We start from the raw sequence: 18,564 nt of genomic DNA on the forward strand, positions 1-18,564 counted from the left end.
AAATGTGCATTAATTAGTCCTGAACTCTGCGCACTATGCTATCAGTGTTCAAAAAGAGGAGATACTTGTTTCTGAGGAAGGAAATGCAGCTTTGATCTGTATTTTAGGCTCTTGCTTCTAGTGCTTGGGCAGAAGCAAGCTTTGAGGGCAAGTATGAGCAGAAATTTGAATGTAAGATGAGATTTGGAAAAAAAACCCAGCCCTTCCTTAAAATCCATTCAGAATCTACCATTATCAAATATATGTAAAATTACACTATCCATTCACTTTGATTTTTTTCTCCTGCTAAATTAACTAGTCATTAGTATGTTTCCCCAAGCGGTTCTTCACTGATCCATACTTCTTTCCCAGCTGATTTTATTTAAAATGCAACTTCTAGTTCCCCAATGTCTATTCAGAGATGTAATTCCTAATCTACAAACCATCCTCCAGAATGAGGGACAGAATTCCTCTCTGTACTTCTCCCTCAAAGTAGAGACGTTTCCCTCTTTCCCCTGCCAAATGGTGCCTGTACACTGAGGATTTCTGTGGGACCAAAAAATGAGGTTATCTAGTCACTTCCCCCAAAAGCAGTGCTCTTGGCCGGAGCATCAGCCTTGCCCAGGAGTTTCTGTGTTCCAGGATCTGGTGTTAATGATAAGGCTTGTACCCCAAATGCCTGCTGTCATGTCGCAACATGGAAGTGTTGCCTGGTGCAATTAAATTGGTTGTTGAAGTAACTTGGATCATGGTTCTTCCTGCACTGGTATCTCTCTTTATGCTTTTTAGGTGAGCTGTACCATCTCCAGCATAGCTCATGTCAAGCTGCAGCCCAGCCTGGCGGGTCTGGGCTAATTCTCTGCTGTGGCCGCTCTGGAATTCCATTAGTGAAAGAGCAAGCTGTTTCTTCCTGCCTTAACTTCACAGTGCTTTGTTCAAATATTGAATACTTGGGACCAGGGTTTTGAAATATTGATAGAGGAGAAAGCACAGACTGTCTCGGTCAAGCCTCGTGCAGGCTTTACTCAGCCGCCTTGGCGCATGTGGGACCTATGGGGGAAGTGAAAATGTCAGTATGACTGGCTTTCTGGGGGTGGGGTGGGGTTGGGGAGGTGCCTGGCTTTTAACAGATGATGTAGGAGAGATTTGCTGGGATGAGATCACTCATGACTTGGCAAAAGTAACACCCAAACGCCATCGTCTGCAGTTGACTTCTGGTACCGTATTGACTTAAGCGGAGCATGAAGCCTGACTACGGGCTGTGCAGGATTGTTCCTCGGGCACTCCTGGGGCTCTGCTGCCCTTTGCATGTGACAGCGGTCTCAGCCAAAACTATGTCATGGGGAAGAGAAAAACCTGAGCATGCAAACAATATTCTTGAGTCCTTTATTGATCTTCATGTGTACTGAATAGTCTCCCTTTCCCTTTTCCATCAAATCTTTCCCTTAAGGTCACTTTTCTGTTTATGCCTTAGTGATGTCAGATGTATGACCTGTGCATTCTTCAGTGACTTTTTTATATATAAATCTTTCGGATGTATTGGTTTGATATAAAATGACCTCAATGGCCTTGGGGCTCTGTGTGAGATTTCAGAGCCATGGGGAAAGGGGCCTGTGTATTCATACCGTCTCTTGCACAGCGCTAAGCTCTGCAGGCAGCTCTCCCAACTTGCTAATTCCACTGTACGACTGAGGAAAGAAACAGCTTGCTCTGCCTTGTTGATAGCAGATTGATGAATTTGGCTGGAGGTTTTTTGAGCTGTGACAATCATGGGGACTGTCGTAGTGGCAACGGAGGAACAGGGTCCTCACGCAAACACTACAAATCCCTTGGGGAGACCATGTCTGCACAGGAGCACTTCTGTACCCCAAGCAGCGGGCAGGGCTCTGCGTGACATTGACGTGGGTCAGACTGTGTAGGTTTTGGAGAAACATGGCGTAGCTGCAGTAGCTGTTTTACGTAGCCTTGTTTTCTAGAAATGTAAGCGATAATAGTGGGATTGCCAGCATTAACTCCTCCATATGCTGCTTTGTGTTTTCTGTGCTCTTTTAGGATGATGAGAACTTTGGACCTTTGACCACCACAGTCTTGGCAAGATCCGCAGCACACTGGGGATGAGAGACGCCAGGGCCCTAGGAACCTCTGGCTGTGTGTACACATTGAATTCCCTTAATGGACAGCAGTAAAACACTTGGCTTTGGCTGATTCAGGTTTTTTTTTTTTTTCCCTTTACATGATTTCTTCTGCTCTGAGAAATGAAGATGTTGCAAACAACCCATCTGCGTTTTTGCAACACCTCCTCTGTTCCCTGATTATTTTAGTTTGTTGGTGTCACTTTGCCTGTTTATACTACTTTCAAATGTTTGTGCCATTCTCCTCTTCCTCCCATCTTTTTTTTTTTTTTCCCTTGGTTGCTTTACAGTGTTTGGAGGAGCTTGACTGCTTTTCTTTTGCCTCCTTTTTTACCTTAGGAACATGAATTTTTATCTTCTTGTGCTTTGCTGGGATTTTTTTTTCACCTTCATTCTCACAAAGGAAGCTTCTTCACCACATCTAAACTTCTGTTTTAATTTTTTTTTTTTTTTTTAATCTTTTGAGGAGTTTTCTAACAAAGATGGGGTTAAATCAAAAGTGTTACTTTTAAGGTGGAGATATATTCTTCATCTGTTTGAAATGACTTATTTTCCACCCAGAGGGAGTGAGGAAGCAGTTCAATGTGGTTGGTGTGGTTTGACGAAGGGCTTTGGCTCAGCCAGTTGCCACTTCTTGCCTTTTTTTCATAGAATCATAGAATCGTTTAGGTTGGAAAAGACCTTTAAGATCATCCAGTCCAACCATTAACCTAACACTACCAAGTCCACCACTAAGCCAATTAAGGGGAGAGTAATAATTTCATGTTTCCCGGCTTGGTGGCTGGATTATTTTTTAATGAAAGTAAAAACTAGGCATCACTAAGATTGGAAAGGATCTCTAAGATCATCAGTCCAACCATCAACCCAACACCACCATGCCCACTAAACCATGTCCCAAAGTGCCACATCTACCCGTTTTTTGAACGCTTCCAGGGATGGTGACTCCACCACCTCTCTGGGCAGCCTGTTCCAATGCTTGACCACCCTTTCCGTAAAGAAATTTTTCCTAATATCTAATCTAAACCTCCCCTGATGCAGCTTGGGGCCATTTCCTCTTGTCCTGTTGCTAACTACCTGGTAGAAGACACCAACACCCACCTCACTACAACCTCCTTTCAGGTAGTTGTAGAGAGTGGTAAGGTCTCCCCTCAGCCTCCCCTTCTCTAGGCTAAACAACCCCAGTTCCCTCAGCCGCTCCTCATAAGGCCTGTTCTCTAGACCCTTCACCAGCTTTGTTGCCCTTCTCTGAACACGCTCCAGTACCTCAATGTCTTTCTTGTGTTGAGGGGCCCAAAACTGGACACAGTATTCCAGGTGCGGCCTCACCAGCGCCGAGTACAGGGGAACAATCACCTCCCTGCTCCTGCTGGCCACACTATTCCTGATAGAAGCCAGGATGCTGTTGTCCTTCTTGGCCACCTGGGCACACTGCTGGCTCATGTTCAGCTGGCTGTCGACCAACACCCCCAGGTCCTTTTCTGCCAGGCAGCTTTCCAGCCACTCTTCCCCAAGCCTGTAGCATTGCATGGGGTTGCATGGGTTCCTGCGTGGGTAGCCTGGCCCACATGCTTTGGTGGGACTGTCTTCTCTGTGTCTTGAGGAGGGAAAAGACAAAGCATCATGTTTTTCCTTTTCAGTGATGAGGGAATGCGCTGTTAGTCTCTCTGTAAGGTTGCTGTGGGAAGGGAAGAGAAAGTAATTGTTTAAAATTTTATTTCTTTGCTGCAGCCCACAGAAGGGGTTTCAGCCATGCCCAAGGCCAGCAAGATGAATAGGCGCTGGAGCCCATCCCTGCCGGCACAGCGCTAGTCAGAAGGGTTGCCCACCCTTTTCCCATTAGTGTTTGGGTGCCAGTCTGGGCACTACCCCCATGATTAAGGAGACCCTAATCTGAAGTGCTTTGCTAGCCAGAGGCCACACATCTACATAGTATCAGTGCTTCTTGCAAGAAGTTCCTTTTTACTGACAAGAAAAGGATGTGTCTTTACTGTGTCTTTTTGCTGCTGTATCCAGTAGGTACAATAGTTGCTTGCCTCGCTGCCGCACAATAGAAATCTGGGTTTCATTTGAATTTTCAAGGTTGTTGAAAGTGCCTTTATTATTTTTATCTCCTCCCTTTCTCTCTGCTTTTCGTCTCCATAGACACGTCAGCCCCCAGCAGAGCCTGAAAAAGAGGAAAGAAGAAAAGAAGGGGGAAAAAAAGAAGGGGGGGGGGGGGGGGGGGAAGGAAAGGTATCGTTAGCATTTCCCTGCACCTGAAACTACTCATTTTGGTTTCACGCGGGGCAGTTGCGTGCACTTGGTCTGCCCGGGCGGGGAGGATGGCGGGGCGAGCACCGCGCAAGGCAGAACACAGGCGTTAACACAGAAAAAAGGGGAGCGGGGGGGGGGGGAAGGAAGAGGGAAGGAAGGTTAAAAAAAAAAAAAAAAAAGAAAAAAAAGGAAACCCCACAATTTTGCGCTCATTTCCTCCGTGCGGTGCGAATGCACAAAGAGACGGGGGGGAGGGAGGGGTTGCCCCCGGAGGCGGGGCCGGAGCCGGAGCCGGCAGCGGAGCCGGAGCCGGAGCCGGAGCCGGCAGCGGCGGGGCGGGAGGCGCCGGCAGCCGCCGCCACCGCCGCCATGGAGCCGGGGGGCAGGCGCGGCCGCGCCGCCGAGGAGGGCCCGCGCCCCGAGGAGGAGGAGGTGGACCCCCGCATCCAGGTGAGGGCCGCGGCGCCCGGCCGGCCTCTCCGGGAGGGCTGGGGGGTGTTAATTTTTCAATTTATGTTAAAAGGCGTGTGATTTATAGTATAATTATTATATTATTATTAGAATGATTGCCTTTTATTTTTTCTTATTTTTGCTTTTAATGCATGTGTACATACATATATATACTTACATATACACACACACACGCGCGTATACATACACGCATATACATCTAGCTGTGCCGGGCGGCGGCGCAGGGCAGCCCCGGGTGCCTCGGTGCCCGCCGGGTGCCGGGGGGGAGCGGCCCCGGGGTGCCCCAGCCCTTTGTTACCCCGCGGCGCCGGGCAGCGCTCTGCAGCGGGCTCCCTTGGGCCTCCTTCCTTCTCCTCCTGCTGAAATCCCCCTCCCCGTTTATTTTTGACCATGACAGCGTGACCTTGCTCGTGAAACAGGGCTGATGCCCAGAAATTCGTAAATGGGGGAAAACATAGTTGTTTTTTAAATTATTTTTTTAAAAAAGCAGCTTTAGTGGAAGGTGGTGTTTCCATTCTGTGAATGCCTTCTGAAATGCTTTTCGTTCTTGCGTGGTTTCTAAACAAAGGTTTTCTCCCCCAAAATCACGTCTTGACCAATTGCCTGGTGCGAACTTCAGCACGCTGTGGTCCCTGAAATGAAATGTATTTTTAGGTCTCTGCAGATTTATGGCTTTTGCCTCCAGCAGTGCTGGGACCGTTTGTCATGAGTGAATATAAGCATGTATGTACATTGCTGAGAGGATGGATCCTTGGCATAGGGCCCTCCTTGCTGTAATTGTCATTCTTTTCTCCATTGCAAGCGTTTCTTTTCCAGGGCCGAGCAGAGCAGTTGCAAAATTCACAAAACATGGTTACACAGAGTGAGGCCCTCAGCCAAAAGCTAGCCTGTTACCGCCCTAATTTTGAGCAGCTGAGCTCTGTTGGTGCCTATTGATCTAATTTTGGCCTTAGGTTCTTCAGCCTGCAACATGTTTCCCCATACCTATTTGCACCTTGTTGGTGAAACAGTGTTTTTGTTGAGTTTTCTTGTTTGGTTGAAAAAACAGGTTGCTGTGTCTGCCTCTGAGAGCCATAACCTTCACTACCTAATTGCCTTGTACTATAAGGCTATTTCTGTATGAGTGTCTGTTTTGGAAAACATGGATATGCAAATATGCATCTTCCAAATCCTAGGAACTGGAAAGGAAATCTGACCTCTGAGGATAAGAGAACTATACTGTTGCAATGAATTCCTTTCTGATTATAACCAGAGTCATTCTTGTAATCTAGTGGGAAATCGCCTAAGTGACAATCAATTTACAGTGTACGGTTTATACAGCTAAACATTTCAAGGTGGATTCTGTTACACCGGTTGAAAATTAAATAATGCTTGAGTTGGAGAACACTCCTGTTCAAATTGTAGGATCTCACATAGAGTAACATGTTGCTCAAATAAAGAAGGCTGTTGGAGTCTGCTCTTGAGGATTGTTTTTTGTGGTAAGAAAGTCATTAAGGATGAGCTTTGTTTTTATGGTAACTTCATTCATGCCAACACTACCTCTAGTGAATATTTATTCAAGGGATTTAACACCTTTGTTTTTGCTGTTAAGAGACCAAAATATTAGCACGAATGTAGACTAAGTAAACATGTCCCATTGACTGGTTGTGTTCTAAAATGGTTTGCCGAAATCCAGAATGAAATGCCTCTCGTGCTGCAAGACCTGTTTCTTATCAATGCTGTGCTTTCACTGTATGTCTCTTGTGATCGTACTAACTTCATGCTAGTCTTTCTGGGGAGGGTGTGCATATGTCACTGGGAACTAGCAGCTACTGACTATATTGATTAACAAGACAGAACTTACTGTACCTTATGTTTATTTTTAATAGTGAGGAATAAGCCAGGACAGGAAATGTACTGCCTTAAAACAAAACTGTAGAGCTTCTCTGATTATTTTGCTTGTAAGTAGCAAAATAGAAGACCAGTGGAAAAGTTATTCTAAATGTGTCAGGGTTTCTGCTTTTCACTGAATTTGTAAGCCGCAGCCCTTGTGAGCTTTCAGTGGGGATGCTGAATGAGCTGTCTCGGACGCTTTTTCCCCCCTGATTTCTTAATATGCGTTTGACTTTGACTTTCATTCTTTCTAGGGGGAGCTGGAAAAACTAAATCAATCTACGGATGATATCAATCGGAGAGAGACGGAGCTGGAGGTACAGAATTCATCCTTGCGTTTTCCTTTTGTGCATGTTGGATTTTGTGAGCAACAGAACAGTATTTTTGAGTAGGTTCCCTCCTGAATTGTGCTATCCTGAGCGGCAATTTGGCAGCAAGAGTCTGGTGATGATTTTTTTAAAGGTGTGAATTGAGCTAACAGCTGGAACAGAAAGGGAGAAGGTAGAGGGATGCTGTCAGTGTAAAAACCGCATGTGGAGAACCCCACCCCCCACTGCCAAACCCTATTTTTGGTTTTGAAACTAAACTTAGACAAGTTCCGTTTTTACAGTCACTGTTTTGGGTTTGTGTTCTTGTGATTATAGAAGTGAAAGTTTATTTGGTTAAGAGGCCTTTGCCATGCAATTACCTGCCATCATCTCCTCCTTGGTGGCTATTTTTTTAGCTTGTTAGTTTTGCCTCTTTTGTCATTACTTCCTGAGTAAGGAAAGTAATGAAGAAAAGCTGAAGGAGTTGAAGGAAAAGACTTCCTTATTGGAAAAAGAGGGTTTCTTGGAGACTTAAAAATCTAATAGAAAATTCTGAAGAAATTGTTTCTAAAGCCCCAAATTTGAGCGTCAATTACTTGGTAGTTATTCTGGAAGGCTCAACATTATTGATCTAATAACAAGTCAAAACAAACTGTCCTACTTGTGTGTCTAAATTTTCTTTTGTTAACTGCAAAACAAAGAAGATAAAGCCAGTGGAAGTGTAAAATGAGTATGCTGCTAAAGGAAAAATGGCATAAAATGCTACTTTACATCCTAAATAATTTTTGAACATTACAATATTTTGAATACTGTATCAAAACATGCTGAGATTGCAGTGATGAACATACTCTAAAAGTACATCTATAGATTTCTGTTCTGTATCTTCAAAATGTCGAAGTCTGTGCTTGGTCCCCCCCCTCCACCTTGTATGTGTATTTTCATGAGGTGTGTACCTGGAGTATGGGATGGTTCCTGGTAGTATTTTAAAATATTGGAGTATCCACTGTATGCACCGAACAGAATATGGGGTTATGAACTTTGGAAACAAAGCAACCTTGTCATGTGGCTATTTTCTTCTCCCTACTTGTTTGCATTTTCTGTGCTTTGTGGCATGTAGATCATGAATTTATTGGAAAATAAACTTAGTGGAATGGGGACTATTTGTTATGCAAAATTAAACTATATTTCAGCTGTGAAAACTGTTCAGTGTCACTAGCTTGATTTAAATTTTATGAGTGAACTTTAAAAATCAGTATGCTAGTCTGCAACAGTACCAATTAAATGAACTTCAGGACTCTTTATGTACATATATTAAAAAAATCATTATATATATCTTTTCGGTCTCCTTATTTCATGCTGAGGTACTGAAATTGAAAGATGGTGCTATGGATAGTTGCCTGGATTTCATTAATCTTGTCATAACCTTGCACTGAGGACATATGAAGCAGATAGAATAGTAATAATAATGCAAATGCATACTCATGAAATAAGTCCCAATGACTTAAGATGGGATTTTACTGCTTGATTAAAATTATTCATGTGTTCAAGTGTTTGTAGAGCCTGGAGATTTGTAGCTACTGTTTGTGTGACACATGCTGAGCTCGAAAAGCTCCTGGATATATCACTGTAAAAGAGCAGTGTTTCCACATTAGCTTGCTCTTAATGTTGCTGCTTACCTTACTTAGTCTAAGAAACACTAGGTGTCAGATAGTTCAGAGAATGATTGTATGATGCTTTCTACCTCTATGTCGTTAAATGTTTACTGCAGAGCTGTCTGTAGTACTTACTGTAAGCAGTGTTTGATGGAATTAATTTGAAATATCATCAACACTATGCTTTCATGAATGTTTCCTCTTCAGTTTTCATCTGAAAATCTTACTGGATTAAAGCCAGTTTGTGGTATCATGCAACTGCATGATTTTTAATCCAGAAGGATTTTCATTACTTTTGATCTGCTTAAATTTTGAGGACAAATGCAGTTGGATGATGTAAGCAAGGCTTAATTTATCTACATGTTGATAAATGCATTTTTAAATGGACTTAAGACCTTTCTAGAGGAAAGATATTAAAAAAACCACCACCACCACTTGTGGTTAGAAGAAAATCCCTGCATTCATACTCTGGACAAGAAAAGAAAGCATTGCCAAGCAGCCTTATAGGATAAACCCAGAGTTTGGAAGGGGGAGTTTAGAACTGGGATCATTCTGCTTCAAAGACTTCCAAAATCCTTGAATGCTGCTGAAAACGTGGGCTTCTGGGAGAGCCATGCTGAGTTTGCCTTTGAAGATTTGCTATTTTGGCTGCTAACTAGCTGCTTTGAGCCCCTCTTGCTACCCCTTCCTAGTTTGCGGTGTTGCTGCTATTGCAAGATTAAATTAGAAGAAAGTTGTGGTTTTGTGTTTGTTTTTTTTTTTTTAAAACCAGACAATGGAGTTATATTTATCCTATTCTATTACTATTTTCTTCATCTTTTCAGTATCTGATCATAGTTGACTTTAGTGGGAACATAGGCAGTGTCATTAGGCTATTTACAGCACAAGATGCTGATAGCCAGCTTCCTGTAGCATTACTTTGTGGTCCATACATTTCATTCCCACTGTTGAATCTTTTCCCAGAAGAATCTGGAAAAGCAATGGGAGCATTTGAGTAGAAGGTATATTTCTTTGAAGGAAGTTCAGAAAAAGACACCCATGTTTTAGTGACTTGATGTACTCTCTGATAAGCAGGAAGAGTAACCTTGCGGCACCTAAGTACTGCAAGTCTGTTCGGGACTTCGTGTAGCTTTGCACAAGTTGCTCTAAATGGGACTGCTGACTGTCTCCAGTTCCCATTAACTGGAAAAAAAGGCTGTAGGTATTAAATGCTTCTAAACCCCATGCTTTTGTTCTCGCTGTGCCTCAGGTCTACATCTGCAAAATGGAAGTAAAAATGCTGCTTTACCCGATAGAAATGTTATGGGGCTGAAATCAGTAGAGGCTTCTAGGATTCTGAGACTACACTTGCTTGGTGTAGCCACAGACATGTCCCTGTTTCAACAATGTAGAAAATATTGGTGTTTGCTGCGCACAGAGGTCATAAAATGGGGAAGTCTAAGTTGACCAGCCTGCCATTTTTTTTTTTTTCCAAGTCCTGCACTCAAACCACCTGTGAGAGGGGTGGTTTTACATGTGTGGCATGACTTGAACAAGTACATTGAAGTTGGCTACATCTATTCTTTTACTTGATATAATTACTCATTTTTTTGCTCTTTTGACCTATCCTATTAAACCCTGGAGAAATATCCTGACCTGATGATGCTCACAGACTGTTCAGGAGTTGCGGAGCTGCTAAAGGGCACTGAGTGGCTGGTAGTTATGTGTTGCGTTAATGTATTGCCTGTTAATGAATCTTTGATTAGGCTTGATTTAAAATCCATAACGCTGCTCATACTAAGTGCAACACTGAGCATTACTGACACAGCAAAAGGATGATAAGGGTCCTCCAAGGGATTTAACACTTGGCTTCACTAATGTCCCTGTTTATGTTTGAAGTGTCTGTGAAAAGGTAGGGGAAACATCTTGCAGTGGAGATACAAGTATGTTTTGGCCAAATGTAAGTTAGAGCGGCGCCTTGCTATTTGAGCTTTTTTCCTGTTTATTGGAAACGCATCTCCATCTGAACTCCCGTCAGGAGTTGCAAATGTACTTAACAAATGTGCATGACTCGCCTGTCCAGCTAATGCTTGCATGTCTTTGACTGGCTCCTGAAAGTACAATTCAGATGTAACAAATTCACTCAGGGATCCTCTGGCAGCATTATGGGGAGGGGAAATACAGCACATACCATTAAAATTACCACTGGAATCCCAGCTATCCCAAATGTGGTTTTTGTTAGAGTTTTTGTGTTGCTGGAGCTACGAGCTTGCCAATGTTTAAGGGTAGATGACTGTGCATGAAAACTAGAGCTGAACAGTGCTGCTTTTAGCCATGCTTGTTATAAGTAGGGCCTGGTTAGGATCCTTCTTGTATGCTTGCCTAGATCCTCTAGTCCTGATCTGCAAGACATTATGTTACTTTTAGTCCTGGATTTATCCTAAAGGTCACCCTGGGTTGGTGTTGGATAGAATCGAAGGAAAGTGGTGTATCAGCTGTTGGTGCTCTTTCACTTGTGAGCCTTGTCAGCATTTGAACCCCTTTCAGAAGGGGAAGGGCTATTCTATTTAGAGTTGCTCTGCTTACTTCCTCACTAAAATACTTGGGTTTGGGATAAAGCTTTTGACCCTGTCACATACAAGAATTTTAAGTAGACTTTTAAAAAAAAAAAAAAAATCCTCAATGCTTTAAGTTGAGTTCTTTAAAAAAAAAACACAAAACTCCTCACTCTTTCAAATTTAAAAAAAAAATGGCCTGTCAGTAGCAGGAATCTCATTCTGAGCACGCCTGCTTGGCCTGGGGAAACATCTATCTGTAGAAACATCTGCGGCCTTATCAGTATCCCTGTGCAGCATTTTCCAGTGTCCATGAAAGAGTAAACGGATAAGGGAGAAGCAGCTCACTGGCTGGTGTTCCTGCTGTTTTTTGGAGTGTGATATACATGCATGATGGATTTGTCCATCACTGCTAGCAGGACAAATCTTTCCATGTCTCTTTATAATCTACTTGTTTCCATAGGAAGTGGCTCCTGCGTGTGGATTGCCTATTGTTTTGCCTTCTGCTTTCGTCCATGGATGAGCAAGGAAAGGCTTCTTCCTCTGCTTTGGCTGTGGAAAGATTTTGTTGTCCGAGTGAGTCAAAGGGCTTTACTTGATTCACGTTCTTGAAGCAGAGGTGGGTTTCTAGCCTAAGGGAAGGAGGAAGCGTTAGGCAGAGAAATCTTGTTTTGTAAGGAGCACCCAGTGCCTTCCCCTGCCTGCTTTCCTCTCCCTTCTTCGAAGAGGACTAAAAATATCAGTGTATTTGTAGACTCAGTCTGTAACTGTCTGCAAGCAGGAGGTTAGGGCAACTTCCAAATGCCAGTTTTTATTGTTCTTAGATGGCAAATTAGTAGCTGTGTGGAAAAAAAAAAAAAGACTATTCCCCATGCTTAAAATTTGAGATGTTACTTAACCCCTTCCTTGCACTTTTTTTTTAAGGTCTGGTTTACTTGAACTGCTCAGGCACGAAATAGATATTAAAAATGTCATTAACCTGTTTGGTGCTTGAGGTAGATTTCTGAGCACGTGCATGTGCATCTAGCTGGTGTGTGTGTAATTGGGAAGCCTACCTGCTTTCACACTTGAACATTGTTGATACTGACACTATTTTAACTTGGAAATGAGCTTTTGCAGCTGGTAGGTCTCTGCAGCAGAGGAAGGCAGGTGTGGATACTGCCTGCCTCTTGGAAATAGATGAAGCCTGTCTCTCAGTCAGCAATTTCATTTCCCATGCACCTCCTAGGCTGGTTTAATGGGTTATCAGAGGTTCTGCACACCAAATTGTCAGAAAGTTCATAGGACAACCTTTGTAAATGAAATTTAGATGTGGTTGGTACTAAGATGCCTCATACCTGGTTGATGTGTTGAGTTCATTTTGAAAAGAAAATTGTTTGAAAATACATGCTTCATTTGATGGGCAGAAGTAGTTATTTGCCTGTCATCTGGCATCTAACACCAGCTCATCACCATCACTCATATGAAAGGAAAACAAGCATGCTTTATTCTGCAACAGGTGCAGTGTAAGTGTAAAATTGTATTTCAGTTTCTTTCCACATTTGAGGGTGGATCTCCAAAATGCTGCTGCATTGATGGCCTGTTGTTAAGTGTGGTCTCTCTTCTGGTGCAGTAGCAGATAGCTGCCCAACAGCAAGTTACTGGAAACAAAGTCTGCCTTTAATAATGAACTATTGCAGCAAACGCATATATGGGGTAGAAGTCTGGCATGCTCCCTAAAACTGTGCTTGTGAAATCTATCATTTGGGAGAAAAGTGCTATGGGTTTCCAGGAAGAAAGTTGAGCTCTTGCAGCTGTAGAACAAGATGTTGAAAGGTAAACTGCAGCTGTTCACGTGATGCATTAAGTGCTGTGCCTGCTAGAGTGCATGTATGACAGACACCTAGGTAGTGAGAGTCTAGTTACTAAGAGTATAACTTCAGTAAGAAGTTTTGACTGCCTTTTTTTTTTTTTTTTTTTGTACCTTGCAACACACATTGAGGGTAAAGTGCCTTGATCGGATTTTGTCCAGCTTTAAAAGGGTTTATCATCATCTCATTTGAGCAAATAGGAGGAGAAAACATTGGAAATGTTAGCTGGTCAGCTTTCTATATCACCTTTCTGTTTGCAAAATCAGTAACAAAGTGTTCTTAAAAATGATCACGGAAGACTACAAGTGAGTAGAGGGGAAAATGTGCTTTTGAAATGTTGTCTGGGTGTTAGAGGTGTCTTTTGTCAGTTGCATTGCTTCTGTTACAGTTTATCTGGTCTGTGTATATATTCAGTGCAGTGATGAGAAAAACAAACCCATGTGCTTTTTTCCAAAAAAAAACCCAACCACCCAGAAATGGTGAGTCTGACTCACAGGGTTTGTACCTAAGGCTGCATACTTGCTTTTGTCAAGAACTAGTGTTTCTGCTGGGAAAGCATCATCTTTCAAGAAACTGAAATACAGAAACTAGGAATTGAGGACTGTGCTAGAAAAGTTGCATGGTATATGCTGCGCTGTCTTGGTTTTGCTCATGGCAGCAAGTTGCAGGAATTGTCCTCTTTTCCTTTTTCTGTTATCCATGTGTGCTAGGTAAAGGTCTGAATGAAGCAAGAGTTTGGTAGTTAAATAGTAACACTTGTAGGGAGGCATGTCACACCAGAGGATTTGATAAGTAAGTTGAAGGTGGTGTGATTGTCTTCCTAACACAGATGTAAGGCTTCCCTCATGCTGGGGACCATGGATGAACTGCATTGCTGTGCTGTTCCTGAGCCCCTAAGTTTTTGATGCGAGTGTTCTTACAGAAAATGCCGTTAAGAGGATTTATAGCTTTGAACCACTTCATATGTGGGTTGAAGTGTCTCACTGACAGTAACACAGGAAGCCGGACATAGAGCAGGGAATGAAATTGATTCCCAAGTTATTGCCTTGACCACAGGCCCATCCTTCCTGTGAACCACAGATGCGCTTTCCATGTCACGTAAGTAGCAAGTGCAACAAGCCCAGAGCTCGTGGTTCAATTGCCTTGGTGCTTTTGACCTCCCCAGTTTCATATGAAGACTAAAAATAGCTGCTGCACCTGTATTTCTTATTTAAACTTCCCCAGGGGCACCTGCTAGGGGAATCTTGCACTGTCCCAAGGGTGATGACTGTTCCAGATGCTCCGGACCATGTGGCAGGGCTGACTCACTGAGAGCGGCTGCGTGTTTGCAGGAGGGAGCTGTGCCCGTGCTCACCGGAGATGTTGCCATAGCTCCCAGGTGGGAGCTGTGGTCACTGAGACAATGACGGCTGAATTGGTTTGGATTAAGGAGGCTGGGTAGTGCGAATGCACTGGGTTGTCACAGGAACACGTATGGTAGATATACAGCGTGGGATCATTTGCAGTGTAGTTGGGGCTAGTGGAGAGTAAAAGTGGTGCATGTAGTGCAGGAGAGGGCATGGGTTTGGCATTACACCTTCTCAGAGACCTCAGCATCTTGTTGCTGTGTCCGAAGGGGATGGTTGGAAACCTTTGGCAGGGGGACCAATCCCAGCAGAGTACGAGCATCTACTTATTTTCTCATGCAGAAGGTGGTGGAGACTGCAGGTTTGTGTTCCTGACAGTCAGGAGCCTGAGAATAAATGTCATTTAAAATAAGTCATGGATGACATGGGTATAAAGTGTTGTGGTTTTCATTATTGTTCTTCACTGGAAAAAATGAGGACAGTCAGACCCAAATAAAGCCTCGAAATAGGAAGCGGGCATCTTTTGGGGAAAACGATGAGCTGGAAGTTCACACCAGTATATTCTTCAGCTGAAGCTCCCTATTTGTATAACTAGCTACTCTGTGAAGTGGGGCTGTGCTCATGGATAAGTGTGTGCTTAACCATTTGCAAGACCTGTGCCTCAGGTGCCAGTTACGGGATTAGCTACAGTTTAGTAATTTGTATGTGCTTCATCTGAGTGGGTGGGAGATTAATGGGTATAGAAGTTGCTGCTCTGTCAGTTTGACTGCTCTGTCCTTGGTGATTCTGGTTTGGTTTGGGTTTTGTTTTTTTTTTTTAAGCTCCAGGTGGAGGCTAGTCCTCTTTTTCCTGTTGGATAAGAGTGTATGTAATTATTACATGAATAAATTTGGTGTAGGTCTCTAAGCACAGGTTTGATAGTGATGGTTTCTTTGTTCCAAGTGCTTATCTTACAAACATGGGAACTGAATTTTTTTGATTAATCATTACATAGGGCTTTTTTTACTTAATGCATATACAGTTATGTTTTTCTTTAACTATTTGCTTTCCACAATTAGTATCCTAATATGCAGCTTTCACAAAGGAAGTGAAAAACGTTCAGGCTCACTTATTTAGAAATGAGTTTTTTATTTTGTTCCTGCATTTGTAGGAAAATTTTTTTTTGTTAAATATACTTCAGCACTTAATGTTTTTCTTGCAATATAGTCATCGTGCTTGCAGTCTTATCTGAGTTACTTGTGAAACTCATTTTGAGCAGTGAACCATATATTGTCCAGTACTTAATTGGAAATATTCAAACTCTTCTTACTGAGAAAATCATTGACTAGATACATGTTGCTTGAATGATACATTTCAGGCTTTCACTAAGAAAGGAGATTATTGACTGAATTGGAGTTAATAAAATAATAAGTTAATATGTATTCTCCATTTTTGACCTTGTTACCCATTTGCATACTTCCTTTGAATAAATTGCAGTACCTTAAGAATCTAAAGTTATTTTTAAAATATTACTGATGCTGGTTAAGGTTTTAGATAACACTAAAAAGGAAGCAAAAAAGCTTTTACTGAAGTATGTTGCTTTTTCTGTAAAAAGTAATATTGCATTTTTTCCACTTCTGAGAGCATGTTGGTAGGTTCCAATATATTTTAATTCTTCCAATAAATAAACAGTTGTGCATTCTAGAAATCCTTAAAAATAATGACAAAAACCTCCTGAATTAGAGCACTTCTTCAAGCCAGCTGCTTCCTCATAATCAACATGTCACTCTAGCAGTCTGCGTAAATCCTGCTCTCTAATTAGAATTACAAGGCTTGTCAAGAGCTCACATGGCCCTTCCTCTTCATCTCCTTAAATCCTGGTCCAGGTCCCAGTCTGAATTTGCATCTCTCTGCAATAATTCCATTGATTTAGAGTCTGTGTTGGATGCTGAGATAGAAATCAGAATCACTTTGCCTAAAGGTGTGGAAATTTCAGTGGAGCAGAGAAAATATGTTAATTGCTTCACCTAATCAGATAAAGAAGGCAACTCACCCAGTTTGGAAGTAGCTGGAATTTACTTTTATTAATTGTAGTAAATAATAACAATCAAATGGAAAGTAGGTGTCCTTACCCATTGATACAAATCATAGCTGAAAAGATGGGCTTTTATGGCAGGAATTCTTGCCATGAGGACCTGGAAGCTTTTTTGCTACTATTGAAGTAAGTAGGGTGTGTTTATAAAAGGAAAGAGGAGCTGACTTGAAAATATACCATGTGGGAGGTGTCCAGTTCTTCCTGCAGAAAGCAGATCCTGTACATCCTCATTTGCATTGTGAAATGGTGTCTCTGGGGGGAACAGTACTACGGGTGTGACATGCAAAGGTTTAGGAGATGCTGATTCCAGCTGATTTGCCAGCCTGCTGCGGGGATTTGGCCTGCCTGCTAGCCTCATTCTAGCATTGTCTCGATGAGATGTCTTTGCCATTGAACTCCCTCTCAGAACTTGTTACGCTGCTGTTTGCCTCCTCACCGAGTGAGTAATTTACAAGCTATTCTTCTCTGAGAAACCCTGCCAGAGGTGACACCTAGCACAGGTTGCTGCAGGCTTTGTATAAAAGCTGTCTCTGAAAGACAAAGATTTGGTGTCCAGGATGCTAGCTTTCGGACATGGTTCTGGGTTCCTGTCATTACCTCTACTGAAGAATTCTGGCTTAGTCCAAATGCCAGTAACTGTTTTGAATGTGTCAGCTCATGTGTTAATCTAAAGAGCAACCTGAAGGTAGGAACAAACAGGTAGAAATAAATTTTAAAGCTCTAATCTGTCTTTGTCCTGTCTTTCCTTTCTGCAACATTTTGAAGGATGCACGCCAGAAGTTCCGCTCCGTGCTGGTTGAAGCAACGGTAAAACTGGATGAACTGGCAAAGAAGATTGGAAAAGCTGTAGAAGACTCTAAACCTTACTGGGAAGCTCGGAGAGTGGCTAGGCAGGTGAGAACTTTCTACCTTATAAGCTTGTGCTGGTAATTGGAGAGCACACACTGACTGCATTGCTTTCCTGCTATTAATAACATCTTAAGCATATACACGTGGCTGACACTGGTCTGTGTCTTGAGGTACATGTCAGCCGCGTGAATCGATGGCAAAAATGTATTTCTTCATAGCCACAGCTGCACATGTTCTTCAGTCCAGGAACACCAACAGCAGACACAAACAATCAGTAGTAAAAGACTAGTTCTGGTCTCCTCTCATTATGAATGGCCTTTCAGAGCCCTGCTCTTTCCTATCAGTAGTTGTAATTATTTGAAAATACAGTGTAGACTTCATGTATCTGCTTTTTCTTCTTAAAGCAAAATGCTCAGCAACTGCAATGGCTGTAACTGGAAGCCACTGGGAAAGAGGCTGGAGTGGGGCAGACTTGGGGAAACCTGCAGGGTGTGGTGCCGATTAGGTTGTGCTGAAGCAGGAATGGGCTAAATGTGGCTCTGAGGTGTGTTGGTTTGGGGAGAAACTGAGCTCTGCTTTCTGTACTGTCATCAGGACCTTACCTCCCTTGCCCCAACTACTACTTGATTATTGATAGGGCTGTGTGGCTGAGGCAGGGAAGGATGAGGTGTGGAAGTAAGGGTGTGATCTACTGGCTGCAGGAAAAGCAAGGAAGCTTGTGAGATGTCAGGTAGCTTCTCACTTTAGGGAAGAAGCTGAGAGTTGAGTGCGTGGTGGCTTAGGCAGCGCTTCTGCTTGGCATCTGTAATGGGGTTTGCTGGCGTCTGAGGCTTTTTGTTTTTTCCCCAAGGAGGGGGAGGCTGTTCCTGGGTGCTCTTTCTGTTTTCTCTCGAGGCAGGGAGAGGCAGAAGTAGAGGAAAAGTTGCCGCTTCTGTGCTTGGCTGGAAGGATGTGTGGGGTGGCATCTGTGGCTGGGTAGCCAGGATGTGATTGTGTTCAAGGGGAGAGTGAGAGATGGGGTAGCATGTGTGAAATACATGAAAATGACAGAAGGATTTTGTTTGTAAAAATAGGTAGGGGATGAGGTTGAGGGATGAGAAAAGTAGTGTAGGTGTGTGCTAGAAGGCAGAAAGTAAACTTGCAGGGTAACAAAAGGGGAGAGAAGAGAATACATCCTCATAACAAGGCACAGGAAAGGGAGGCATGAACGTGAGCTTCATTGCTCTGAAAGCTGTTGAAGCAGG

General features: G+C 42.9%; 1 protein-coding gene across 2 annotated transcripts in view; it reads left to right on the forward strand.

Annotated features, from left to right (window-relative positions):
• SH3BP5 (SH3 domain binding protein 5) overlaps positions 1 to 18,564 on the forward strand; it is a 455,787-nt gene that overhangs the window by 397,553 nt on the left and 39,670 nt on the right. Inside the window, exons 1-3 of one of the 2 annotated variants that reach the window (XM_075704937.1) lie at positions 4,734 to 4,814; positions 6,962 to 7,024; positions 17,237 to 17,365. The exons of the other annotated variant lie outside the window; for it this stretch is intronic. Coding sequence (XP_075561052.1) covers positions 4,734 to 4,814; positions 6,962 to 7,024; positions 17,237 to 17,365 — 273 coding nt within the window. Of the gene's footprint in view, positions 1 to 4,733; positions 4,815 to 6,961; positions 7,025 to 17,236; positions 17,366 to 18,564 lie in introns of those variants that run through there. 2 annotated transcript variants of the gene reach the window in all.

This window comes from Pelecanus crispus, chromosome 2 (genome assembly GCF_030463565.1).
Source record: "Pelecanus crispus isolate bPelCri1 chromosome 2, bPelCri1.pri, whole genome shotgun sequence".
Taxonomy (NCBI): domain Eukaryota; kingdom Metazoa; phylum Chordata; class Aves; order Pelecaniformes; family Pelecanidae; genus Pelecanus; species Pelecanus crispus.